The 26,584-nt window shown below is 41.1% G+C and overlaps 2 protein-coding genes and 1 pseudogene across 12 annotated transcripts in view; 1 reads left to right on the top strand and 2 right to left on the bottom strand.

Annotated features, from left to right (window-relative positions):
• Nucleotides 1-1,466: 1,466 nt before the first annotated feature.
• On the bottom strand, nucleotides 1,467-5,984 carry RPLP1 (ribosomal protein lateral stalk subunit P1). The gene is made up of 4 exons (XM_001174908.7): nucleotides 3,992-5,984; nucleotides 3,291-3,365; nucleotides 1,726-1,843; nucleotides 1,467-1,585 (listed from the first exon to the last, which is right to left on the bottom strand). The coding sequence occupies exons 1-4, from the start codon at nucleotides 4,061-4,063 to the stop codon at nucleotides 1,506-1,508; spliced, it is 345 nt and encodes a 114-aa protein (XP_001174908.1). The 5' UTR covers nucleotides 4,064-5,984; the 3' UTR covers nucleotides 1,467-1,505.
• A 2,593-nt stretch (nucleotides 5,985-8,577) lies between these two features.
• Nucleotides 8,578-26,584, bottom strand: part of KIF23 (kinesin family member 23) — a 34,225-nt gene continuing 16,218 nt past the window's right edge. For 2 of the 11 annotated variants that reach the window (XM_001174899.8, XM_009429439.5), the window contains 13 exons: nucleotides 21,467-21,546; nucleotides 21,258-21,377; nucleotides 20,768-20,891; nucleotides 20,304-20,462; nucleotides 18,618-18,775; nucleotides 16,945-17,118; nucleotides 16,535-16,714; nucleotides 15,941-16,252; nucleotides 11,964-12,215; nucleotides 10,910-10,992; nucleotides 10,637-10,718; nucleotides 10,060-10,130; nucleotides 8,578-9,209 (listed from right to left, as the gene is read on the bottom strand). In XM_001174899.8, coding sequence (XP_001174899.5) covers nucleotides 9,194-9,209; nucleotides 10,060-10,130; nucleotides 10,637-10,718; nucleotides 10,910-10,992; nucleotides 11,964-12,215; nucleotides 15,941-16,252; nucleotides 16,535-16,714; nucleotides 16,945-17,118; nucleotides 18,618-18,775; nucleotides 20,304-20,462; nucleotides 20,768-20,891; nucleotides 21,258-21,377; nucleotides 21,467-21,546 — 1,811 coding nt within the window. In that variant the 3' untranslated portion in view covers nucleotides 8,578-9,193. The remainder of the gene's footprint in view (nucleotides 9,210-10,059; nucleotides 10,131-10,636; nucleotides 10,719-10,909; nucleotides 10,993-11,963; nucleotides 12,216-15,940; nucleotides 16,253-16,534; nucleotides 16,715-16,944; nucleotides 17,119-18,617; nucleotides 18,776-20,303; nucleotides 20,463-20,767; nucleotides 20,892-21,257; nucleotides 21,378-21,466; nucleotides 21,547-26,584) is intronic. The other 9 variants (XM_054667023.2, XM_009429440.5, XM_016928435.4 and 6 more) reach the window with 5 other exon arrangements.
• LOC129137142 (acylpyruvase FAHD1, mitochondrial-like) lies at nucleotides 21,893-22,565 on the top strand (annotated as a pseudogene).

The raw sequence follows: 26,584 nt of genomic DNA, 5'->3' as shown, positions 1-26,584 counted from the left end.
CACCATGCCTGGCCTATGGTTTTAGTATACAGGTTGGGCATTCCTTACCTGAAAATCCAAAACGTTCCAATGAGCATTTCCTTTGCGTGTCACGTTTACGTTTTGGATTTTGGGTAAGGGATGCTCAAGCCATGTATTAAAAACACAAAACTAGCCAGGCATGGTGGCTCATACTTGCAATCTCCCAGCACTTCGGGAGGTCAAGGCGTGCAGATCGCTGAACAGGATATTGAGGTTTTCCTACAAAAAATTAGCCAGGCATGGTGGCATGCCTGTAGTCCCAGCTACTTGAGGGTGGCTGAGGTGGGATGACCGATTTGAGCCTGGGAGTTTGAAGCTGCAGTAAGCCATGGCTGCACCACTGCACTCCAGCCTGGGCAACAGCAAAAGAACCCCTCTCAAAAAACTTAAAACATAAAACTCTAATACTGACACCTATATACTCCTACCCATTGTCAACTCCACCTTGCTCAAGGTCCTAAATTGTTCACTATCCCGTCTTTGGTATTTATTACTCTTATCAGATGCATATATTTAATGTCTTTTTTGAGCTTATGAGAAGCCCCAAGTGTTGCTTTGAACATTCCCAGGCATGTATCCTATGTCCACATGAAGTTTCTCTTGAGTAATGCCTCAAAGTAGAACTGCCATTTTCCCCAAGTAGTTGTAGTAACTTACACAAATGGTCTTTTTCACATTGACACGAGGAGTCCCGGCTAGAAGTCATGCTTTTCATCACTGAATGTCTTCATCTACTAAATGCTAATGGAGGTAAGGATAAGACTCATTCATGTGCCTGGCATGTCATTAGCTGCTCTGAACACACAATACCCATGGTTTATTATATAAATCCAAGCCTGAAAAGTTGAAAATTCCATTCATGTTATTATTAATTGGCAAACAAAAAAAGCTCTTAGTTTTTGGAACACAGGTTTGAATCTTTTTTTTTTTCCACTTTGTGTAACTGGAGACCTTAATAAACTATTAAGTAAACTTTCTGCACTCCTTCAGTGTTACCATAAAACTCCCAAACATTTGGTGAGACATTACATAGCTAAGTCTTGTTTCTTTACAACCTTGGGATGTAGCAGTCAACGTTCAGCATACGTCAAAGTTCGTTCTTAGGCAGGGTTGTATAGGGTAAATACCCAGGCGGCTTTCTAAAGCTGGTCTGTATTACCCTCCACCCCCAGTGTAGGGGACACGCCTTATAATCATCAAGTTTACACAGGTAACCTGGACAAAGCATCTGCTCTGATCCTTCCTCCTGCCACCCCAGTGCAGTTTTCAACACTGTACCATGAGGTGCCTTCTTGTTAGCATCAGGATTGTCTAAATCTCACATCTGGCAATGGTGGCAGGGAAAATCCAGCCTGTGTCATGGCAGAATAGGCTGAAAGCCAACATTACAAAACAGACCATTTTTGCAGAGCACATTCCCAAACTATGGACAAGACCAACAGCAGTAAAGTTTAGCTTTTTATTGAACACGTTATAAAAGAGGTTTAGTCAAAAAGACCAAAGCCCATGTCATCATCAGACTCCTCGGATTCTTCTTTCTTTGCTTCCACTTTCTTCTCCTCAGCTAGAAAAAAAAAGTCAATCAGGTGTTAGGATTTCCATACTTCATATACTTGTGAAAAATTAATGGCAATTTTGTCTATAATACTATTTTTTAAAAAATCTCTACACTCCTCCCAATACTAAAAACTCCATGTTTCCTACCTGGAGCAGCAGCAGTGGAGGGGGCAGGACCTCCTGCTGGTGCAGCACCAGCTGCTGGAGCAGGTCCACCGGCCCCTACATTGCAGATGAGGCTCCCAATGTTGACGTTGGCCAGGGCCTGCAATACATGTGCATGCATAGGTAAACGCCCAGTTCTGTCCTTGTTAAGCACTCACGCAGCCAAAAACGAAAAGTATCCCCCATTCCAGGTTACAGTGATCAACCCCTAACACTATATACAGTGAGTTCCACATCCATGGATTCAACAGTGGAAAAATAAGCATGTGTACCAAACATGTAGACTTCTAAAGTATACAGGAGGATGTGCATAGGTTATATGCAAATACATTTATATAAGAGATGGAACATCCTGGGATTTTGTTATTAGTGGAAGGTCCTGGAACCAATACCCCAGACACTGGCTTTTCTTTGCTAACAGCCAAGACTTAGGTTACAGGGCAACGCACTACTGTTCAGCTTTGAATCTGATAATTACATTCCTATATGTTAAGAACCTCCTGAGGCAGCTGATTTCCCTCCTTTTACAAATAATATGTTGGTAAAAAAAAAAATCCAAACTTCCTGAAACACTCAAATGAATATTCTTTCCAGTTTCATGTCTCCTCTTAACAGTGAATTCAAATTTTCAGTCTACTAAACAAATATGGGACTTCAAAAGGGGCTTGTTAAAGATGACATAGGTACAATGTTTTCAATCTTTCAAAACTCTTTAGAGGACACAACCCTGGAGTTAGATGCTATTAGCTTCACTTGACAGAGATTAAGTAACCTGTACAACGGAAAATAGCCAGTGCAAGCTCCATGACCAGGAACCTCTTTATTAGTCTTTTATATCCCAACACACAGTACCTACTGTGTCAATGAAGTCCGCTAAACCCAAATGTCCATCAAACCGTAGGTTTAACGCAAGAATTTACCGAAGGAATTTGCTTGCGGGCCAGGAGCGGTGGCTCAAGCCTGTAATCTCAGCACTTTGGGAGGCAGAGGCGGGGGGATCACGAGGTCAGGAGATCGAGACCATCCTGGCTAACATGGTGAAACCCCGTCACTACTAAACACACACACAAAAATTAGCCAGGTATGGTGGCGCACGCCTGTAGTCCCAGCTACTCGGGAGGCTGAGGCAGGATAATGGCGTGAACCCGGGAGGCGGAGCTTGCAGTGAGCTGAGATCGCACCACTGCATTCCAGCCTGGGTGACTCCGTCTCAAGAAAAAAAAAAGAAAAAGAAAAAGAATTTGCTTGCAACTTAACATGCGTAGTACCTATCTCCCGAATGACCCTTTTTGGGAATAAATGACCTGATTCACATTTTTTTTTAACCATGGTTTCAGAGCAAAAGGGAAACCAGAGTCTGATAAGGAAACATAAGACTTGACAAGCTGAAATCTTATTAGCTCCTAGAGATATACATGCAACGAAAAACACCTAGGAGATCCAGCGGCATGTGGGGCGTTATGGCACCGCTGGGGGTACTTTAGCATGTACACCTGCCCTCGTAAATCAGCAGGCCTTACCACATCACTTTGCCACCATCACCTTACCTTTGCAAACAAGCCAGGCCAAAAAGGTTCAACATTTACACCGGCTGCTTTAATGAGGGCATTGATCTTATCCTCCTACAACAAATAAAAACGTCAATCCATCAAAACGTAGCGTATGTAATATCTCCAAAATGCTGCACGTCACTCAATAAGTGTACATAACATGTTTAACCAGCTCAAATATTCTATCACAAGCAAAAGAGATGTGTGCCAGGCGCCCTGCAATGAGGCGAGCCCATCACTGCTGTTTCACGGGCTGGGACTTGCCTGAGTCACGCGGCTATTTTTAAGTTACAAGACCTGGGAGGTGGAGCCGAGCTCGGGCGCCTTCCTCCACGACCGGGGGAATTCAAGGCAATTACACCGAAAGAGGTCCGAGTAAGTGTCCCTGAGAGAGACGAGGCACGGGTCAGGGTGCCCAAGCACTGCGGAAGAGCTTTTCTACACGAAGGCTCTTGGAGCCGGAGCGCCGAGCCTCAAGCGCACTCCATGCCCGCTGGGCCCGCACGTGGTCCCGGGGGCCCAGGACCTGCCCGGCGAGAGGCCCCAGCCCCGAGGAGCGCCCGCCCTATGTGGCCTGTGTTCGCGGCCTGGCCCCGGCCGGAAGTGCTCAGTCGAACGGCCTGGAGCCGGGAACCGCATGGAGAGCCGAAAGTCACCGCCCACAGGCAGCCCGGCCGCCGGCCCGCGCCCGCACTCACCGTGACTGTCACCTCATCGTCGTGCAGAATGAGGGCCGAGTAGATGCAGGCGAGCTCGGAGACAGAGGCCATGGCGCGGGCGAGTGTAGGGCTGGCGCTGCCGGACGCGGTGCTAGTCGCCGGATGAAGTGAGGGCCTCACCCCAACGCGGCCTTAGCTTCCTCGGAAGGACCGAGCACCTTGGCGGCAGCTGAGGAAAAGGGCTCTCTCGCCTATACGCAGCCTCTTATGTGTCCACGCGGACCAATCGGCGCCCGCACCGGGCGGAAGAGGCGGACCCAGGACCCACTGAAGGCGCCTGCGCACTGCGCCTGATTGGTTCTTACTGTTGAGAAAGTTTCTCAGCGCCTGCAAATACGGTCCCACTTTATTTGGGTAAATTATAGGACCTGAGAACGTTAAAAACACTTTTAGGTTAGGGTTGCCTAGGTATTCGGACTTCGCCTCCGTTGGTTCCATGAGTTGCTTGACTTGGCAGGAGCTCCGCTGTGGCCCTGGTGATATTGTTCGTAATCTCCTGGTTAGGTCGCGGCCTTCCCAGCCGGCGCTGACCCTGAGAGTAAGGGCTGCGTCCCAGCTTGGAGGCCCCTGCTTAGCGCAGGACCTTGGGTGAGATAGGTAGATGTAGGAGGAAGAGAGAAACTAACAGCGTTATGCTAGCAGAAGCCGTAGACCGCTTACTATGTCCCAGGCACTGAGCCACATTCTGCAAGGATTCACGTAATCCTCACACAGCAGGAGTTGGATGTTATCTCCATCTTGCATATGGCAAAATTAAGTCTTAGAGCTGGTAAACTAGCCCAAGATTATGTAGTTACCGCGCAGTGGAGCGTGGATTTGGAATCTAGAAGCCTAACTTAGACCCGGTAGCTAACTCAAGATTGCATAGTTCCGCGCGGTGGAGCGTGGAGTTGGAATCCAGAAGCCTAACTTAGACCTGGTAACTAACCGAAGATTGCATAGTGCCGCGCGGTGAGCGTGGAGGTGGAATCCAGAAGTCTAACTTCACTGCCTAGTGCTTGGGGGAAGGGGGGATTATGGGTAAGTTGTCTACAACCCGTTATTTGTTATCTAAACCCAATTTAAATTCCTACCTTCAAAAATGGTCATCTTTGCATTCCTCGTGGAATTTGCTTAGTTTACCGGAAAGTTAGTTCTATGTATATATATCTTTTTTTTGCGGGGGGGGCACCTTCTTTGTTTAGTCCATCCCATTATTTAATAATCATCTCTGAAGAAACATTTCTATTGGAATCCACCGATCTAGAGTCCCACTTGAGTCAATCTTAACTACAAACATAAATATTTTCACATCCGGAATTTTTTAAAAAAGCATTTATAAAGCTATCAAACTTTTAAAAAATAAAGCTGTTGAGTTTTCATCCAAATCTAAGCAGCCATTATAGGGGAATTTTGGTCAAGAAGGGTTAAAGCTATTAAAAAATCCAAACATTTCCAAAGCTACAATGAGTCAGTCCAAAATACTGTTTGTCCAGCAGTGTACATAAAAAACTGATCTGCCAGGTGCGGTGGCTCACGCCTGCAATCCCAACACTTTGGGAGGCTGAGGCGGGTGGATAGCCTGAGGTCAGGAGTTCGAGACCAGTCTGGCCAACATAGTGAAACCTTGTCTCTATTAAAAATACAAAAAATTTAGCTGGGCGTGGTGGCGGGCACCTGTAATCCCAGCTACTAGGGCGGCTGAAGCAGGAGAATCGCTTGAACCCAGGAGGCGGAGGTTGCATTGAGCTGAGATTGTGCCATTGCACTCCGGCTTGGGCAACAAGAGCAAAACTCCCTCTCAAAAAAACAAAACTGATCTGGTTGACAAGTGGCACTTTGTGGTCATTGAGGAAATAATCTTCTTCTCTATCTATACATTATAGATAATACTTTTTACAGGGTATCAAACAGTAAGCACTAACCACAGCTATTCAAGAGAAGTAGTTAAGCAAAACATCAATACTCATGCATTTCCTTTTGTGTTGATGAAGGACTTAGTGGATTCAACAGTTACTTCAGACAAATTCCACTGCCCCATATTCTCCTATCATAGTAAAAATTTCCTATTAATATTTTGAAAATACTATGCAATAAGCCATTAAAAAAATTTTTTTTTTCTGAGACGGAGTTTCACTCTTGTTCCCCAGGCTGGAGTGCAATGGCACGATCTCGGCTCACTGCAACTTCCACCTCCCAGGTTCAAGCGATTCTCCTGCCACAGCCTCCAGAGTAGCTGAGATTATAGGCGTGTGCCACCATGCCCAGCTAATTTTTTGTATTTTTAGTAGAAACAGGGTTTCACCATGTTGGCCAGGCTGGTCTCGAACTCCTAACCTCAGGCGATTCACCCACCTTGGTCTCCCAAAGTGCTGGGATTACAGGGGTGAACCACTGTGCCCGGCTAAATTTTTTTTTTTTTAAGTGGGCTGGGGCAGGTCATGGTGGCTCATGCCTGTAATCCAAACACTTTTGGGAGGCCAAGGCGGGAGGATCGCTTGAGCCCAGGAGTTCAAGACCAGCCTGGGGCAACATAGTGAGACCCAGTCTCTATTAATTTTTTGTTTGTTTTTGAGACAGGGTCTCACTCCATTGCCCAGGCTGGAGCACAGTGGTGCCATCACAACTCACTGCAACCACTGCCTCCCTGCAACCACTGCCTCCCAGGCTCAGGCAATCCTCCCACCTCAGCCTCCCCAGTAGGTGGGACTACAGGTGCGTGCCACCACACCTGGCTAATTTTTAAACTTTTTGTAGGGATGGGATTTCACCATGTTGCTCAGGCTGGTCTTGAACTCCTGACCTCAAGCCATCCTGTTTCAGCCTCTCAAAGTACTGGGATTACAGTTGTGAGCCACCATGCCCGGGCTGTCTCTATTATTTTAAATAATAATTTAAAAAGCAGGCTGGGTGCTGTGGCTCATGCCTGTAATTCTAGCACTTTGGGAGGCCAAGTCGGGAGGACTGCTTGAGGCCAGGAGTTTGAGACCAGACAAGGCCACAGAGCAAGGCCCCATCTCTACAAAAAATAAAAAATTAGCCAGGTGTGCTGGCATTTGCCTGTAGTTGCAGCTACTCAAGAGGCTGAGGTGAGAGGATTGCTTGAGCCTGGGAGGTTGAGACTACAGTGAGCTGTGATCATGTCATTGCACTCCATTTTGGGTGACAGAATGAGACCCCATCTCAAAAAAGAAAGAAAAAAGCCAGCCTAGGCAACATAGCAAGACACCAGCTCTACAAAATATTTTAAAAATTTTAATTAGCTGGGCATGGTGGTGAGCACCTGTAGTCCCAGCTTCTTGGGAGGCTGAGGCAGGAGGATCACTTGAATCCAGGAGTTTGAGGTTATAGTGAGCCATGATTGCACCACTGCATTTCAGCCTGGGCAACAGAGCAAGACCCTGTTTCTAAAAAAAAAACTTTAAGAAGAAAATCAAGAAATAAATTCTGTATCTACTGCAATAGCAATTTAACCTTTAGTGTCCTGAAGCATTCTAAAAACACACATATAGGCCAGGTGCAGTGGCTCACGCCTGTAATCCCAGTACTTTGGGAAGCTGAGGAGGGCGGATCACCTGAGGAGTTCAAGACCAGCCTGACCAACATGGAGAAACCCCGTCTCTACTAAAAATACAAAATTAGCTGGGCCTGGTGGCTCATGCTTGTAATCCCAGCTACTGGGGAGGCTGAGGCAGGAGAATCGCTTGAACCCAGGAGGCGGAGGTTGCGGTGAGCCGAGATTGCGCCATTGCACTCAAGCCTGGGCAAGAGTGAAAATCCATCCCTCCCCTCAAAAAAACACACACACACATATATGACATTGTTTACTACTATACTGTGAGTGACTAGTGCATTTTGTCTTCTCCCTTAACTTTTGAATCGGCTTTTGGCAAGGACTGATATCACACTTTTATTATTAATAACAAAAGATTAAACTATCATTTTAGTTAAAAAAAAAAAAAAGTGGCCGGGCACAGTGGCTCACACCTGTAATCCCAGCACTATGGGAGGCCGAGGCAGGTGGCTGAGGTTGGGAGTTCAAAACCAGTCTGACCAACATTAAGAAACCGTCTCTACTAAAAATACAAAATTAGCTGGGTGTAGTGGCGCATGCCTGTAATCCCAGCTACTCAGGAGGCTAAGGCAGAAGAATCGCCTGAACCCAGGAGACGGAGTTTGCGGTGAGCCAAAATCGTGCCATTGCACTCCAGCCTAGGCAACAAGAGCGAAACTCATCTCAAAAAAAAAAAAGCTCAGCCTCAAAAGAAATCCAAATTAAATCCAAGTAAAATGTGTGTTCACCCATGCAATGGGATATTTCACCATGGTTTCGACAGTATTTTTTCTAATTTATGTTGTCCCCAAACTATGCTTTTTGTTTAAATGTCTAGAAGTCATACTTAATATGTAGATAATTATGGTTGTCACATAAAAAAAGGCATTGTCCGTTTAACATCATATTATCTTGTATTTTTTAGAGCTTTCTTTTAATTCATCCTGCAAACAATGAGTGCCAGGTAAATGCAGGGCACTGTGCCAGGTGCTGGGAGGACGTGTTGAATGAACGGCCATCACACAACTATGTATTTCTTAGTGCTTTTGATTTTAATTCTTTTGGCATATCTAAATGTCAGAAAGTGAATATATACATACAGAATTCAAAACACCTTCCTAAAATGGTTATTATTGGCCAGTCATTTACATCTTTATTTTGAAAGTCTGAATTGTCAAATAGTTCTAAAGTGCATTCTTGCAGCTAATAAATAGCAGCATTTGTTTATAAAACCTTAAGAAATTCAGACCAGGGCTGGAAAAGTCACAATAAAAAATCAGACATGATCTAGATATATTCTTCCTTAATCATCTAAGACAAACACTTGTGTGAATTAGTTTATAAGTATACATGAAATATATTTTAAAAAAACATTATAAAAAATTCATACAGCGATGAAAAAAGGAGTCTTCCTCTGCTATTAATATTAAATATGGCAAAACATATACTATACAAGGTTTGTTGAATACTAGTTGTCTTTGGAACCATAGGGAAAGCTTTGCTCTGGGTCAGTGTATGATGTAGCTGAGGTCCGTGATTTTCAACAAAGCTGGAGTTCTACAAGATGACCTGGAAGACTGCTTCTGGTATGGCTTTCGAGAAATCATCCACACAAATGAAAATGTTCTTTCAGTACTGGGACTGTCAGTTCATGGCTTTTTGCGCCTAAAACATAACAACCAGCACTTAGAGTTGAACTTTGCAATTAGTAACACATTCATAGCAAATCAATCTTTAGGAGGCCTTTGAGAACTGCTGTTTTATGATGAGATAATTCAAGTCCCTCTGAGAAAGCAAACAACTTTTATAAAATATGCTTATCTTAGTATTAAATTTAGAAAGGATTTCCCATCTTTATCCTGCTGCAACAATTTTCTAAATTGCTCAGTAAGGTATGTAAATGTTTAAAATGTTATATACATGTAACATTTTATATACATATATGTATATAACATGTGATATACATATATGTATGTATTTGTAAAGAAGGGATTTTATTAAAATATGGAAAAAGACTGGGTCAGACTCCTGAGTATAAGTTTAACAGAAGAAGAAAAGGTATGATTCCTTCCCTACTATAAATTCTTTCATTCAGTGTTATTTATTTTAGTGAACACCTATTGCTACACCAAGACCACGAAGCAAGTCAGGAAACAATGATTTACACAAAGCTGTCTAGTCCCCAACTTAAGCCTTTAGCCTTCCCTCCTTAGAGGTACTCTCAGTTCAGCCTCAGAAAGCTTTATGAGCGTTGGCAGAATATGAACATGAGCCACCAATCTTCCACCACCACCTGCCTTGCAGCTCTGATTGCTCTTATCCAGCCTTCTGAGGCTCTCAGCATTCCAGCTGCCTACTGCAGTCTGCCCATGGAGGCCCAGATAGTCCAAGGGGAAAACCAAAACCATATATTTGTTCTGAAGAATAAGTGGATGGCTGGTAGAAGGAGTGATAATGTAAAGACCAGAGGAGGAAAAAAGCACACAGCAAGACCCCAATTACAGTCAGTACTCACTTGGGTTGTGCGTGATGCTGATATCCAGGTCCCAGCTGGGATCCTGCTCTCATCTCCACAGCCACAGAACACTGAGAGGAAAATGACAAGAGGAAAAAGATCAGCTCCTCTCAATAGTCTATAAAACACAGTTATTTAGCAGGCTCCACACCTAGGTGAAATGCAATATTGCTTTCTAGTTCAGCAAAGACTCTTACGTTAAAACACCAGTCACTCGTAATTTATTTCTGGCACAGGCCACAAATGTTGTGAGCCAGAAAGGTCTTTAGGTCATCCAGGTAACTTATCTCATTTTAGATAAGTTTGCAAAGAGAGTTGGTGGCTAAGGCCATAGCTTAGCCTCCTGACCCCTACCTTCCCATGTTCTTTCCAAGAGCTTCTCCTCAGGAATAACACTTGCAAGGGAATTCCTGATGAGGTGGATTCTTGTTATTCTAGGAATAGGCCTACATGGTGCACTGGCAATGTGAGATTATACCTCAGCATTTTCAAAGAGCATAAAAATCTAGAGCTGTGGGGTTTAAAACATGACAAACCTAATTTTAGTAGGCAGACAAATATTTAATTTTTCCCCTACCCTTGTTTCTACATCGGTCCATTCAGACTCTGCACCATCTGGTTGGGCAGGTGCTACTGTGGAAGATCTTCGTTTTCGACTACTGAAAAAGGGGAAACATGATGCAACAATTATTTTTCCATCTAAGAAGAGGAAAAATATTAGAAGTAGGGGAATACTATCTACATCCCTTTGGAGAATTAATGATACATTTCACAGGCTATTCTGTTCCTCCAAAATGAGCAGCTAAGAAAATGACCAACTTTTATACAGAGATTTTTGATGGTTACTTACCCATTTGGTGATTCTTGCTTTAAAGTCTCAATATCAGTAAACTGAACAGATTGTCCACCACCCCTTGTTTTATAAATATCACCCTAAAGCCAAAAGAAAAGGTCACTGTTACACATTGATACACCCACCCAAATGAAAAACACACATATATATTTCAAACTGTTCTCATGATTCTATTTTATAGAAATTCCCATCCACAAAATCAGATGGTACTTGGTACTTGCTGAGTACGTACTATCAAAATAATTTAGAAATTTGAGTACATATCTCTCACAAATAAAAGAAGTCCAATTCAATGTAATCAGTAACATTCATAATTGCAGAAAAAAATATTCCTTTTGCTCTATCTGTAATTTAAAAACTAAACTGCACTAAGGATCAAGAAATTTGCTGGAAGTTTCTACACGCTCTAAGGCATGGTACTTTCTTCTCTGAGTGCCCCCTGTTGCCCATATTCAAATGACAGTATAGTCTTATTTGTAGCTAATTATAATAAGAACAAAAACTCTAAATTGAACTTGAAATAAAAAGCTTTTTTTTTTTTTGGTCTTATCTTTTACTTTCCTGATTATTCACTGACCCTATGATCAAAGGGGAATTCTTCTATAGTCAGGCAAGTCTCTTTCTGGAAAACGGCTTTAGGCAGCTCAATACTGAGTAATTTTGACGGGTCAAATTTTAACATAGGTTTCGTTTTGTTTTGTTTTTGTTTTTTTATCTTGAACTGATGGAGAGCAATAGGAATTCTTTGCTTAGATTACTTTAAGTAGTGGTTAAAACTAAATATACAGTCATTAAAAAATTAAAGTACATCATGGATCTAGAATTCTAAGAAACCGAAGAATCTACACCTATTTAAAGCATACTTAGTCCCAGTTTGGCAGACTTAAAACCTAGGCAGTGACTAATTTTCTGCTAACAAAAAGGTTATATCAAATACCCACTGATGTTCCAGTTGACACTACCTGTGTGTCACCAAAGGAGTAGCAGGACAAATGGACTTTTGTTGAATTTTTAAATATATTTTTTTCTCCTGTGAAAATTAGTTTTTTACCTTAATTAGTTTAGTTTCAATCTCCCCATCGGAGGCTAGTTCCTGGTGGGTCAGCATGTACTTCTCACACTTAGCTAGTGCCTTTTCATTTGCAACAGATACTGTGATGGCATGAGGGACATGTGGCTGCATGACTGTTTCAGTTTGCATGTTAGAGGCGGGCTTATGATCTACCCATCTGTCTCCTGCAGAGCGTGATCGTCTGTGTCGGAGACGAATTGGTGGTGCGTTCTGATCAGGTTGAAAGAGTAACTGAGAAACAAGCATAACCCAGAATTAATTTAAGGGTATTATTAGAAGTGCAGCAGGTTTGGCTACATTAGTTGATGACAGTATCATAGCAAACCTTTCCAAAGCTAAATATTTTATTCAAGTAATTTAAACATGATCTTTGCATTTAAACACAAAACCAACAAACATCTTTAACACCAACTTGTATGTTACACATTCTATCTGGGAGTTTCCCTTTCAATAAAGGATAAAAGAAAAAATTCTGGTAATGCTGCAAGTCTTTCCTGCTTGGGGGTGGTTCAGGACAAACAACTCATTTCATATTCTTGATCAAAAACCAATATTTATCCCTGCTATTGAGAGGTAATCTATTATGTCCACAACTCTGTTAAAATCTTCAATAAGATCAATGAAAGCCCTACACATTTTCTAGGCTTCTAAACAAAACAGAAAACAATCCTAAGAACATAGGTATAATAAGAACCATATGAATAAAATGATTAAAGAAATGTGAAATACTTCTGAGTGCTTTCAGTTAAGATTTTAAAATCTCATAATAGAACTTCATGAAAAGTTCAAATACAGTAATGGCTACAATATACCAACTAATTTTTCCCCCAAACATTTCATACAGGTTCCAAGAAACAAATAAATAATACAGTGTCAAATCAGTCTCTATCATACAATAAAAGACTAGTTGCTAGGCCAGGCATGGTGGTACATGCCTGTAATCAGCACTTTGGAAGGCCGAGGTGGAGGAATCACTTGAACTCAGAAGTTCAAGTTCAGCCTAGGCAACATGGTGAAACCCAGACTCAACAAAAACAAAAAACAAAACAAAACAAACAAACAAAATATATATATATATATATATATATATATTAGCTAGGCTTGGTGACACGTGCCTGTAGTCCCAGCTACTCAGGAGGTTGAGGTGGGAGGATTGCTTGAGCCCAGGAGGTGGAAATTGCAGTGAGCCAAGATCGCACCACTGCACTCCAGCCTGGGCAATAGAATGAGACCCTGCCTCAAAAACAAACAAGTTGCTTCCAGTCAAATGTCATGTAAACCTGGGAATGCTAAATTAAGCACATTCAGCCTAAGAAAATAATATGTCACATATATGCCATAGTTATAGTTTGAAGCAATGAATTATCTTTGGAATTTTATGAACATCTCCTGTTTGTAAAACTGAAAGCAGGGCTGGGTGCAGTGGCTCATACCTGTTATCCCAACATTTGTGAGGCTGAGGTGGGAGAAGGATCACCCGAGACCAGCTTAGGCAATGTAAGAAGACCCCATCTTTACAAAAAATTTAAAAATTAGCCAGGTGCGATAGCACATGCCTGTGGTCCCAGGTACTCAGGAGGCTGAGGTAGAACGATCGCTTGAGCCTGGAAGGTCAAGGCTGCAGTGAGCCTAGATGACACCACTGCACTCCAGCCTGGGCAACAGATCAAGACCTCATCTCAAAAAAAAAAAAAAAAAAAAAAAAACCCAAAAAACAAAACTGAAAGCAAATGGAAAAAGTCTATCACAGGCCAAATCTGTCAAAGCTAGTCAAGTATGAAGACCTCAATTTCAAAATGCACATCTGAGGAACTGAATCATTTTCGCTATATAGTTAACAAGAAACAAATGCAGCACTAGTGACAGCTCTAAGACATGGGCAATACAGTTTGCCACTAAAGATGCTGAGCCTCAAGACAAACAGGAACTTTCCATTCCTACAATGATTTATTTAATGTTGAACACGAAAGAAAGTCTGGTCCTTATCATCTACCATTTAGCAAAAACAAAGGTTTTCTTCAAACATTTAACAATAAGCATATGATGAAACACGCTTCAGAAAGATGATAATCCATACAATCTACTAGCATTTATGAAACAAATATTTAAATTTTTTTCCTCACTGAAGTATAAATTCAGTCCACCTGACATAATTTTTGACCAACAAACTTAGACGCACAGATACTAACCTTACAGTAACTTTTCTGCTGCACTTCTAAAGAGATTTTGATTTCACGTAAGAATCTGTAGTAAATTCCCTTAAATATCTCATAGCCAAATTAGATATCTCATTACGGTTTGCAAGGCATACGCAAGCCTTGAATAGTTTTCAGCCTATAAACTTTCATAAAATGACTGACTAGAGTTGGTCAGAATGACCATTTACCTAATTCGCTGTCTAAAAATGTTTAAGGAAAAATCTGCAAAGTAAAGAACTTAAGAGACTTTAGAATCATCTGTTTCCCTGGTAAATAACTTGGGATTCATCACCATCCCTTAATAATCAGGAATTCAGGCCACATAAATGAACATTCATCTATACCCTGACTTATATAAGAAAATCTAAAGTAAATGTTTACTGTAAGATTTAGAAGAAAAATTCTAAAAGAGCTTTGTGAAGATTTTACTAAATATAAAATTCGCAAACATTAACTTGGTCCATTTATTCAGATTCAAAAGAAACTTTACCTTAATCTTTAAGAAGAAAAATATGAAAGTCAATTTATTTAAATACCCTTGAATGAGGCAAATGTAAATTGAGATAAATGCCTCAAGATTAAAAGCAATTTATTGGGCATGGAAATCAGTAATTTTAAAATAACTGGCCTAAACTCTTCAATGAAAATAGTCAATGTCATAAAAATAAAGTAGGGGGACAGGGTGAGACTATTTTATATTAAAAGAGATGAAAGACATAATCATGATATGCAATGCATACACTTTCATAGTATCATGGATTGAAAAAAAAGCTGGCTGGTGCAGTGGCTTGCCTGTAATCTCAGCACCTTTGGAGGCCAAGGCAGGAGGATTGCTGGAGTTCAAGAGTTCAATACCAGCCTGGGCAACATGGTGAGACCTTGTCTCTACTGAAAATAAAAAATTAGCATGGTGGCCTGCCCGTAATCTCAGCTACTTGGGAGGCTGAGGTGAGAGGATCACTTCAGCTCAGGAAGACTGAGGCTGCAGTGAGCCATAATCATGCCACTGCACTCCATCCTGGGTGACAGAGTGAGACTCTGTCTTTAAAAAAAAAAAAAAAGAAAAGCCAATCCAATTTTGGGACAACTGCACAATGTCTCAATAGAGGATAATTACTTAATTAATGTTGATTTTCTTGGATGTGATAAAGATTGTGGCTAGGTAGTACAATGTCCTTATTCTTAGAGATTAAGTGTCTCTAAGTCTGTGATTTCCTTTCACAAGGCTTAGGGGAAAAAGGTTTACATATCTATATCAAGTAACAATTGGTAAACTTAGGCAAGGAGGGAAAGACATTACCATACTATTCTTTCTACTTTGCTTTGGGTCTGAAATTTTTCAAAATAAAAATTTGGGAAAACAATTTTTAAAACTAGGGCATGAAAGGAGGTACAAAAAATCTAATTTGGGGAAGGGGAACCAAAAGAAAAATATGGAAAGTATGCTTTAAGACACATTCACCAATTTTGTGCAAAGCTTATTAGCGTATGCAGCTGAAAAGCTCAGACTACTCTGGGATGCACCAAACTGACCTGTGTTCACTGAACACACTTCCGCTGCCAGATGTGTTTAGGCTTTTTCAGATGAAGAGCCAGGCCTCAATTTCCGTGTGTCAATCTTTCAAATTAACTGAGAAATTAGACCTTCTTTATACTATAGCCCAACCATTTTTCCAATGAACTTTCAGACACAAGTTACAAAAAACAAAGAAGATAAAATCTATTGCTACAATGCGTTAAAATAATACTGGCACTAACCCTGCCGCAATGATCCTCTTCTATTTCTATCTCATTTCTGAATGTAGGAACCACCTCCCTGCCTTCAGTCCAGTACATCCCTCGCCTTCTGTCTGACACGATACAAGTTTTGCTTTGTCCTGGCTCCTGCTGCCTACGCCTTGCAATAGATGTGACTTTGAGAGGTGTGTTGTACGTAGGAATTTTCTGCTCCCATTCCGAAATACAGGAAGCTACAGAAATGCTGCTGCAAGAGTTAGAGCGCCTATGTAGCTGTGGCTGGCTCATGAGTTGCTGGCCGTTGGAAATCTGAGCAATATAGTTACTAGAAAGCTAGAAAAATTGGAGAAAAATTAATGAGCAAGACTGAAAAACTGAGAGAAACAATTCATTACTTCTCTATAACGTTAGCACATGAAGACTTAACATTACAAATAATTATTTGTTCTATTTTTTTGTGCTAAATTTGTGTTTATTCTAAATTTTAAAATATTTTTAAAGAGAAATTTCAGAAATGTAAGTATTATAAAATGTAAAAATCCTCATAGAAATAGTCATCTAATCTGAACAAAATTTCTCTAGTACAAAGTTACTACACAATTACAAATAACTTACAGGCACAGGTGATGGAGAAACAGATCTTTGAGTAACTTTTTCTCGATCTCGCTCCCGAGAGGGTCTCTCTGGCTTCTCAGTTTTAGGTTCGGTAACAATAGCCTTCAGTTGTTTCAGCTTTTCATCTTTAACCCAGAGTTTATTCTGCATCTCCAGCTGTTTGGCTGCCACTCTACGCTCCTACAGATTATCAGTGGCAATGTATATTATCATTCCATCACAGCAAACGAGTACACCAGATTACCCAATCTCTTTATTTCCTAAAAATGACAGTTCTCCAATTCTTCCTGAGAGTTAACAACCACCACCAAAACCCTACCGCAAATACAATAATTCAAAATATTGAACCTAACTACAATGTAAAATAAATCAACCGACTCTGAGACAAGCACTACCCAAACGATACTTACACATTCTTTCTCCCACTTTATTTTCGTTTCTGTCACCATGCCTTGCAACCTGGCTTCTAATCTGCGTTTGTCAGAAAACTGTCGCTGAAGTTTCTGGTTCTGAGTTTCAAGTTCCTGTTGCAAATTGCGTTTATCTTCCTCATAGATAGTAGTTGTTTTCTCTAAAATCTCAATCTAGGAAGGTAGACCACTATGTTCAATATTTGGTATATAAACATTTCATGTCGCTATAAAATAGTCTTCCTTAATTTGCTTATGCAAGCATATTTGTGGAAAGAAAAATCATGGAGAAAGCACTTTTTTCTCTAACATTTCATCTGAATTCCCACCCCCATTCTCAGAAATGAAAACATGTTAAACAAGCTCCTCACCCAAAGACATTTACAACTAACTTCATGTGAAAATTACTTTCTCCTAAAATTAAGGGCTAAAATTTAGTTTTTAGGCTATTTTCAGAATTTAAAAAAACTATATTGGTTGAGACTAACTTCTCTTATGAATGTGTACCCCCACCAAACCTCTAAATGACCCTCTGTAAATGAGAGAACAGACATACATTACACAGTGCTGCAATGCTTCCCAACAAAACGGTATTTCCTTCTACCCCATTGTAAGAGATTAATCCTGAGTTTATACTTTTACAATCTGATTTGTAAACCAAATACAGATCCAATTAAGCTTTACTGAGTATCTGTTACGTCCAAGGCCCGATGCTGGCACTTTTATACCATTTCATTTAATCATTTATCTCATTAAAAAAAAAGCATACTAAGGAAATATTTCTAATAAATTGAAAAGCAAGCTACAACCAAAGCTAAGCTCTAGAAAGCTCCCTTGTTTGGGTCAGAGAACATCCTTTTCAACTGTTAAAACTCTCATAAAATTAAAGAACATATGATTCTTCATTTCACTCACATTTCCTCCTTAGCATGGGATGAGGATTAGTCAACAACCGATTGAGAACTTTTTTTTTTTTTTTTTGAGACAGGCTCTCGCTGTGTCACCTAGGCTGGAGTGCAGTCGTGCAATCCCAGCTCACTGCAGCCTCAACCTCCCAGGCTCAAGCTGTTCTCCCATCTCAGCCTTCCGAGTAGCTGGGACTACAGACATGCACCACCATGCCTGGCTAATTTTTTTTGTAGATATGGGGTTTCGCCAAGTTGCCCGGTCTGGTCTGGAACTCCTGGGCTCAAGTGATCTCCCTGCCTTGGCCTCCCAACGTGCTGAGACTACAGGCATGAGCCCCCGCACTCAGCCTGAGAACTCTTTTTTTTTTTGAGACAGAGTCTTGCTCTTGTCGCCCAGGCTGGAGTGCAGTGGCTCAATCTCGGCTCACTGCAACCTCCACCTCCCCGGTTCAAGCGATTCTCCTGCCTCAACCTCCTGAGTAGCTGGGATTACAGGCACTCGCCACCACGCCCAGCTAACTTTTGTACTTTTTTAGTAGAGATGGGCTTTTGCCATGTTGGCCAGGCTCGTTCTTGAACTCCTGACCTCAGATGATCTGGCCACCTCAGCCTCCCAAAGTGTTGGGATTACCTGCATGAGCCACCGCACTCAACCGAGAACTCTTAATAAGCAGCATTTACAGGCCGTTGGAGCACAATATCTCCCTCAGAGAACAGTGCTAAAACACCAGCACATACATCTATCATAATAATGTCAAAACAAACCTTATATTCTAAAGTTTTGTTTTTCTTTTCCAGTCGTTCTATTTCCAATTTCTGTCCTGAGATCATCTTCTCCTTTTCATTTAGTTTCCCTTGCATGTGGTTTTCTTTACTTAAAACAGCATTGTCAAATTCTTGTAACAAAGCTTTAAAAGCATTAGCTGAAACAAAAACATACAGGTCAAGTTTTACACCAGTTCTAAAACAAACAATGATATCAACTTTTGCTAGCAGACACTAGATAAAATGTAGTTATTCAGCAAATCTCTGTGAGAATCAGTCTATAATGAGAAAACAAGTTTAGAGGGAAATCAGGAGCTTCAGTCTCAAATTGACAAGATATTCACAGAAGCTTTCTGTTAAATGCTGAAAAAATACTCAAGTCTTTCACTGTGCACTATAGCATTCTCTTCCCAATCCTTACAGGTACTTTGCTTCACAACAACACACACAAAAATAGAAACAACACTACTATTTGGGATTAATTAAACCTGAGCTGAAATCCTTGGAACATCACTTACTAGTTATGACTTAGGCAAGTTAATTAATATTTCTGGGCAAATTTCATTTCAGTATGGAAATTTAAATACCACTTTATCTCACAACTTTTTGGTAAAGATTCAAATGAATAATGATAATAAAAATAGTAGAGCCAGGCATGGTGGCTCACGTCTGTAATCCCAGCATGTTGGGAGGCCAAGGTGGGTGGATCACGATGTCAGGAGTTTGAGACCAGCCTGACCAACATGGTGAAACCCCGTCTCTACTAAAAATACAAAAATTAGCAGGGCGTGGTGGTGTGCACCTATAATCCCAGCTACTCAGGAGGCTGAGGCAGGAAAATCGCTTGAACCCAGGAGGCGGAGGTTGCAGTGAGCCGAGATTGCGCCATTGCACTCCAACTTGGGCAACAGAGCGAGACTCAGTCTCAAAAAAAAAAAAAAAAAAAAAAGTAGATACATTCATTCACTGAGATACATTCACTATGTACCAGAATTTACTGTTCTACAGGATTTTCATACTTTATCTTATTTATCTTCACAACATATCCTGAGGTAGAAACAATTACAATCCCCACTATGTAGACAGGGGAAACTAAAAAATATTTCTTTGTGTCTCCATCACTGTAAAAAACAAAAGAAAGAACACGCGCTCACTTTTTTCTTTTTGACTTCCTTAGAATACAAAAAAGAGCTGTGGAAAAATGCCTTGTCATACTAATCAAACAATGCCTTGAGTGCTTCAAAGTTCTAAAGACACAATTTTCTTTAACTTCCTTAAATATGCAATCTACCATATAACTCAGATTCATTGAAAATACTTTCAATTTCAGAAGTTACAATTATTGCAAATTGGCTGGGAGTGGTGGCTCATGCCTGTAATCCCAGCACTTTAGGAGGCCGAGGCAGGCGGATCACTTGAGGTCAGGAGTTTGAGACCAGCCTGGCCTACATGGCGAAACCCCGTCTCTACTAACAGTACAAAAATTAGCCAGGCGTGGTGGCATGTGCCTGTAGTCCCAGCTACTCGGGAGACTGAGGCAGGAGAATCGCTTGAACCCAGGAGGCGGAGGTTGCAGTGAACCGAGATTGTGCCACTGCACTCCACCCTGGGGAACGGAGTGAAACTATGTCTCAAAAAAAAAAAAAATTAATTAAATAAAATTATTGCAAATAGTTTTGCCCTTACATTGTTTGTTAAACTCATCAATCATCATTTGTCGTAGGTGATGTCGTTTCTCTAAGGCTTCAATCAGCCTTGGAAGTGTCTGCTCATCGTTGATATCCAAAATTTCGCATGATGGCAAAGGTGGAAAACTCTGCAAAACCACGTCAGTAACCAATGGTTCTGTATTGAATTATAGAAAATTACAAAAAGTTACATAGGAGAGAAAGAGCTTATTTAAACAAGTTTAACACTGCATACAGCCCCAGTGCAACTAACCATTGCAATTTCTTGAGCTGACATAAGTTTATTTACCTAAGAATCATAGTATGCAGCAAAATAAGCTCATTTAAATTTTGTTCAAATTATTATGTGCTTGGTTCTTCAGAAGGTATGTAAACATTTCTCTTAAATGAAATAATTTTTTTTAAAAAAGAGAGAAACAGACAGACCAATGAGTGGACAAATGATACAACACCAAATCATACCATTTCCAACTGGACCTCGAGGCTGGTTTCTGTATCTCCTCCCAGGCGTTAAACCACATATTGCCTTGTCTACAGGTCTTGCTACTTCAACTTCTTGAGTCACTTCCGCAAATCTCATGACTTGCTAAAACACAAAACAAATGGAGTTTAAAAAAAAATAAGGATATCCAAGTCCCAGAAATTACTAAATGAAGTAAAGATTGCTTATTTTTATTTATTTGAGACAGTCTGTCACCAGGCTGGAGTGCAGTGGCATGAACACGACTCACTGCAGCTTCGACCTCCCAGGTGGGCCCAATTGATCGTCCCACCTCAGCTTCCCAACATGTTGGGATTATAAGCATAAGCCACCACACCAAGCCTAGTTTACTTCTACAATCAATGGTTCTCTATCCATTTTTAAAATATTCAAAATGTCATTCTGCTCATCCAAATAACTGTTTTCCCGACAAAAACTCAAGACTTTATAGGACAAATACATTAAAATTACCAAGTTTTCTTCATAATCTTCAGCCTTGGGGTTCACACACACGATCATCCGCACTTTTCCTTCCCCATCAAAGTAGTTCTTGAACAGATGGGTTAACTTTGAATCTCGATATGGAACCATCTACAAAGACATTCATATCCAAATGTGTTACGCAAAAAAAATGCACACAAATGAAACTATACAAAACAACAGAGAAGGCTGCTGCTTACCTTGTTAGTTCCATACATTTGGTTCTCTCTTAGGACATCCATACATGTTCTTAGCGTCATTAGTGACTGATTAATATTACCTGACAGAAAAAAATACATAGACGCCATTTCAGAACAACAGTATAGTAGCTAAAGTGTGTTCTGTTTGCCTATAAAATCTCAACTTCAAACAACTACTAGATAGAAATTATAAATAACAAATTTTTGTGGCTCAATATAAAGAGCTGTCTATGCATGGTCCAGGCTCTCTTTCAATAGCAGTATTTCTGGGAAGGTTAAACAGCCATCCTTCAGGGATTCTACCAACAGGATTTTCCACAAAATGCAACATTACAGTTAATGACTATAAGGTTTCTTCCAAATCCTAAATTCTCTGAAGGAATATCTTATATAGAGATGTTTAATATCCTCATATTAAAATATATTCTCTAGGCAATTGACAGGAATCATGGCGACCCCCAGGCCACTGTCCCGCTTCTGGGGGTGGGAGAAGAATATCGTCTGTGTGGGGAGGAACTATGGGGACCACACCAGGGAGATGCCAACGCGGTGTTGAGCGAGTCTGTGCTGTTCCTGAAGCTGTCCACGGCCTACACACCTGAGGGCTCGCCCATCCTCATGCCCGCGTACAGCTGCAACCTGCACCACGAGCTGGAGCTGGGCATGGTGATGGGCAAGCATGGCCGCGCAGCTATGGACTACATGAGCAGCTATGCCCTGTGCCTGGACATTACTGCCAGGGACGTGAAGGATGAGTGCAAGAAGAAGGGGCTGCCTTGGACTCTGGCCAAGAGCTTTATGGCCTCCTGCCCAGTCAGCGCGTTCGTGCCCAAGGAGAAGATCCCTGATCCTCCCAATCTGAGGCTCTGGCTCAAGGTCAACGGCGAACTCAAGACAGGAGGGTGAGACATCCTCCATGACTTTTTCCATCCCCTACATCATCAACTATGTTTCTAAGATCATGACCTTGGAAGAAGGAGATGTTATCTTGACCAGGACAACAAAGGGAGTTGAACCAGTTAAAGAAAACGATGAGATCCAGGCTGGCATACACGGCGTGGTCAGTATGAGATTGAAGGTGGAAAGGCCAGAATATTGAGTCATCTCTTAACAAGTTTCAGGGAGAAGGGAGAAAGACAAAAGCAAGCAACGGCTATTAAATGTCGCAATCCTTTAATAAGAAACCAATTATTTAAAAAAATGATTAGATTGCTGTGGCTCAACTCAAAGAAGATGGATTCTTCAAGAAAACATGAACTAGAAGGGATGGGCCAGAAATTTAAAAAGCCAAAGTAAAGTACTTCTGGTGCTTCGGAAAAATTTTATCAAACCAAATGTTCTAGAGTTTTCTTTCATAAAACTGGATTGGAGAAGACTTTTCAGTGGGTTATCTCTAGGATGATCAGTCGTTCAAGACTTAAAAACTGCAGGGAAAACTGAAAGTTATGTTCCAGATCAGTGTTTCCCAAATTTCCTTGGATTTGGTCATCATCAGGAAGCATTTGTAAAAATAAAAATTTCCAAACTACTGTGGCCCATCCCAGAGCCACTAAATCAATTTGATGGGATTAATCTCCAGCGAAGCTGTGTTTACAGAGTACTCCAAATGATTCTTATCAGGGAAATGTGGAAAAACACTGCGTACATCATCAATTAATTTAAATTTTTGCTTAATAAGTGAACAATTAATGAAGATTTCACCTGTTTACTTAGGGTGTCTACCCTGACCCATCGATTCTGAGTTCAGGAGATGATTTTGAAATTATTGGTTTCCAAATAAGTGTGCTGCTACCTTTTATGTGGCTAAAAAATAAAAATAATAAAATAAAATAAAAAATAAATAAATAAAATATATTCTCTAAGGCAGCAGATCCCCAAACTTTCTGGCATCAGGGACCAGTTTCATGGAAGACAATTTTTACACAGATGCGTTGAGGCTTGAGGGGTGTGGTTTGGGATGAAATCATTCCAGCTCAGATAATCAGGCATTAGATTCTCATAAGAAGCATGCAAGAGTCTGAAGCTCTTGCTGCATCTAGAGGGGCTCTCCTGTTGTTTCTAACAGTCAAGTGTCTTCAGAATCAGCTAACTCTGTCCCCTCTACATCTCAGCAAGGATTTCTTAGGTGGCATACTTGTTACTTCTGACCACTCTTATTTGGATTTCTGAGCCAAGGCAAGTCTAACAGTCTAATCAAGCTTTCAAGAATGCAGCTCTCATCTGATTAGACCCCATAAGAATGAGTTCATTTTGAAACCTTGATTGAAGTCAGCTAACTCGATTATGCTTTCGCCCTTGGCCTCCTTGGAGGATCTTGGATACACCTCCCAAAATACAGAACTCATCTGTACCTCTGTAATATTCCATGATTCATGATTTATGTTCCTTGACCCAAACTCCTAATGTTCTTTCTTCTTCCACTGTGCTCTCAGGAACTCATGTTATTAACAGATTTCCCTGCATCTTCAAATCTCTCACAAAATAATCCATTGATAGCTTTCCCTAGTGGTCAGGCGTTCTTAACCTGAGGTCTATATTGTCCGGGGGAACATTATGGGGTGTCTGCATACTTAGATGGAAAATAAATTACATTATTTATTTTTTACCAAACCAACTGGAATTCACTAGTTCCTTCAATTATGAATGCAGGCCAAAAACCACAGCATTAGTAGTACCTGTAATTGGTATCAATACAAATCACAGATATTTTTATAGCATGTTACAGTTTGTTGCTCATCAAGATATTTATGTTCATCATTACACTGCATTTATTTAATCAGACCTGCTGCTGTGTCTTTAAGGTATTAATAAAGAAGCACATAATTACTGTATGACAAACTTAAGAATACTTTTAAAACACATTTCAATGCAATTGGTTTCCTCTGTAATCCTCTCTGTGTTATACCTTCAGAAATATTATACCAGGAAGGGTCCATAGGCTTCACCCTACATCCATGGCACACAGCCCTGCAACCTAACCATTTATCTCTTGCTGAAGCCCTGTAGCCTTTTGGAGTAAAAAAAAAAAAAGCTACTTGTTTTCTAAAGGCTGACATTCTACAAGTATGGTAAACAGAGGGAGAGGCTAGCAACATTTTCCTAGTTCCTCCTTATTGCCTTGAAATATTCCTCCTACATGCCAGTCCCTGGTTTATTTCGGTGTCCATGAGAACAACAATCATTCTCATATGCTGTAGTCACAGGGTCCCAATGTCCCAACTCCAGTAAATCTTTATCTCTATTCCATTACAGCTGACAGCCCAAACCCTATCCCTCAGAAGTGTACCACTTCTAAAAACCTGGAACCTCTGCCATATGCCCCAACTACAATCTCCTTTTCTACTCTCACTCCCTAACTCTATATTAACACTAACAGTCCTTTCTAGCTTTTCCCCAAAGCATCCAAAACTTCAAGTTTTTACTTTCTTCCCAAACCAGCTCTTGTCCCATCAAAGTTAATCCTTCCTCTTGGATCTAGATTCAGATTTTCCTGCCTCTTCCGGGATCTTGCTCCGCCAATAATCACCACTTTATTATGAACACCTAGTAGGTAAGCTGCACTGGGTAGACATTGACAGACAGCACACACACAGTCCACTCTCATGAAATTCAAATGATTCAGACAAATTGCAAGAGTCCTTTGGGCCAGGGTAGAGGCAGCTCTAAAGGCCCCATTTCTCACCACTGGACTTAAACATCATCTCTTCAGCATATGAATAAACTCAAGTCTTTACTATCTTCTAATGTACATATATAATGTGTGTATTTTTTCATCATTTCATAATCCCTCAAATCCCTTTTAGCTATCACCCTTCTCTGTCCATCCCAAGCTAATAATCAAGGGCTTGCTTTTCCTCAAGCTTCTGCTCTCAGCTTGTTCCTCTCCATTCGCTATGAATTATCTTATCTCACCCAATTGCTTCAATCATTTCTTTTTTTTTTTTTGAGACGGAGTCTCGCTCTGTCGCCCAGGCTGGAGTGCAATGGCGCGATCTCGGCTCACTGCAAGCTCTGCTTCACGGGTTCACGCCATTCTCCTGCCTCAGGCTCCCGAGTAGCTGGGACTACAGGCGCCCACCACCACGCCCAGCTAATTTTTTTGTATTTTTAGTAGAGATGGGGTTTCACCCTGTTAGCCAGGATGGTCTCGATCCCCTGACCTCGTGATCCGCCCGCCTTGGCCTCCCAAAGTGCTGGGATTACAGGCGTGAGCCACTGCATCCAGCCAATCATTTCTCTATTGGCAAAGCCTAAACCTATAAACCTCAAGTCAAAATCTCTCTCCTTCCAAATCCATGTACCTCTGCATCCAATTACAAGGCACTTTCACTTGCATAAATTGAACATTTCAAATACAACTCATTACCTGCCTATACCTGCTCCTAAAACTGCTTCTCCTCAATCAAACACCTCCTTATTCTCCACATCCTAACTAGCTCTCAGTGTTGTCTGACCTTTGCCTCCAGGTCACACAATTGCTTACCTGAATTGGGGCAAAAGGCTCCTAACTGCTCTTTCATATATTTAGGCTCGCTCCTGGTAAATTATTTCTCTACACTGGCAAAATGATCTTTCTAAAAGACTAATACTTCTTTAAGGGGAGGCTGTATGACATAGTATAAAGACACAAGCTATGAGAGTCCAACCAACCTGGCTCCAGCCTTGAGAAAATTAACCTTCCCAAACCTATTTCCTCATCTGAAAAATGGGTGTGATACAATCCTACCTATCTAGTGTGTGGATACTATGATACACACTAGACCCTTAATAGTTGGCAGCTAACATTATTCCTTCAAGATAAAATTCAAACTTCTTGATATGACAGACAGGGGTCTTCATGACCTTGCCTTGCTCTCCTGCCTCAGTTCTCATAGTTCACCAACTTACATCCTCTACTTCAGCTACTTTGACTCTGCCATAGTGTCTCAGGACCAAGCAACTGCCTCCTGGGACAGGAACATTGCCTTTAATCCTATCCTTCTTCATACAGCTCACTCCTACTCAATTTTTCACCTTCCCACTCCCAGATTGGTTTAGGCAGGCCTACCCTGCACTCCCATCATACTCTACTCGAACAATCTAGTTTATCTACTGATCTCCTCTATTAGGATGGGCTCG

The sequence above is a fragment of the Pan troglodytes genome, chromosome 16, assembly GCF_028858775.2.
Source record: "Pan troglodytes isolate AG18354 chromosome 16, NHGRI_mPanTro3-v2.0_pri, whole genome shotgun sequence".
NCBI classification, from domain to species: domain Eukaryota; kingdom Metazoa; phylum Chordata; class Mammalia; order Primates; family Hominidae; genus Pan; species Pan troglodytes.
Note: the sequence above shows the minus strand (reverse complement) of the source record. Positions and strands in the feature narration are given on the sequence as shown.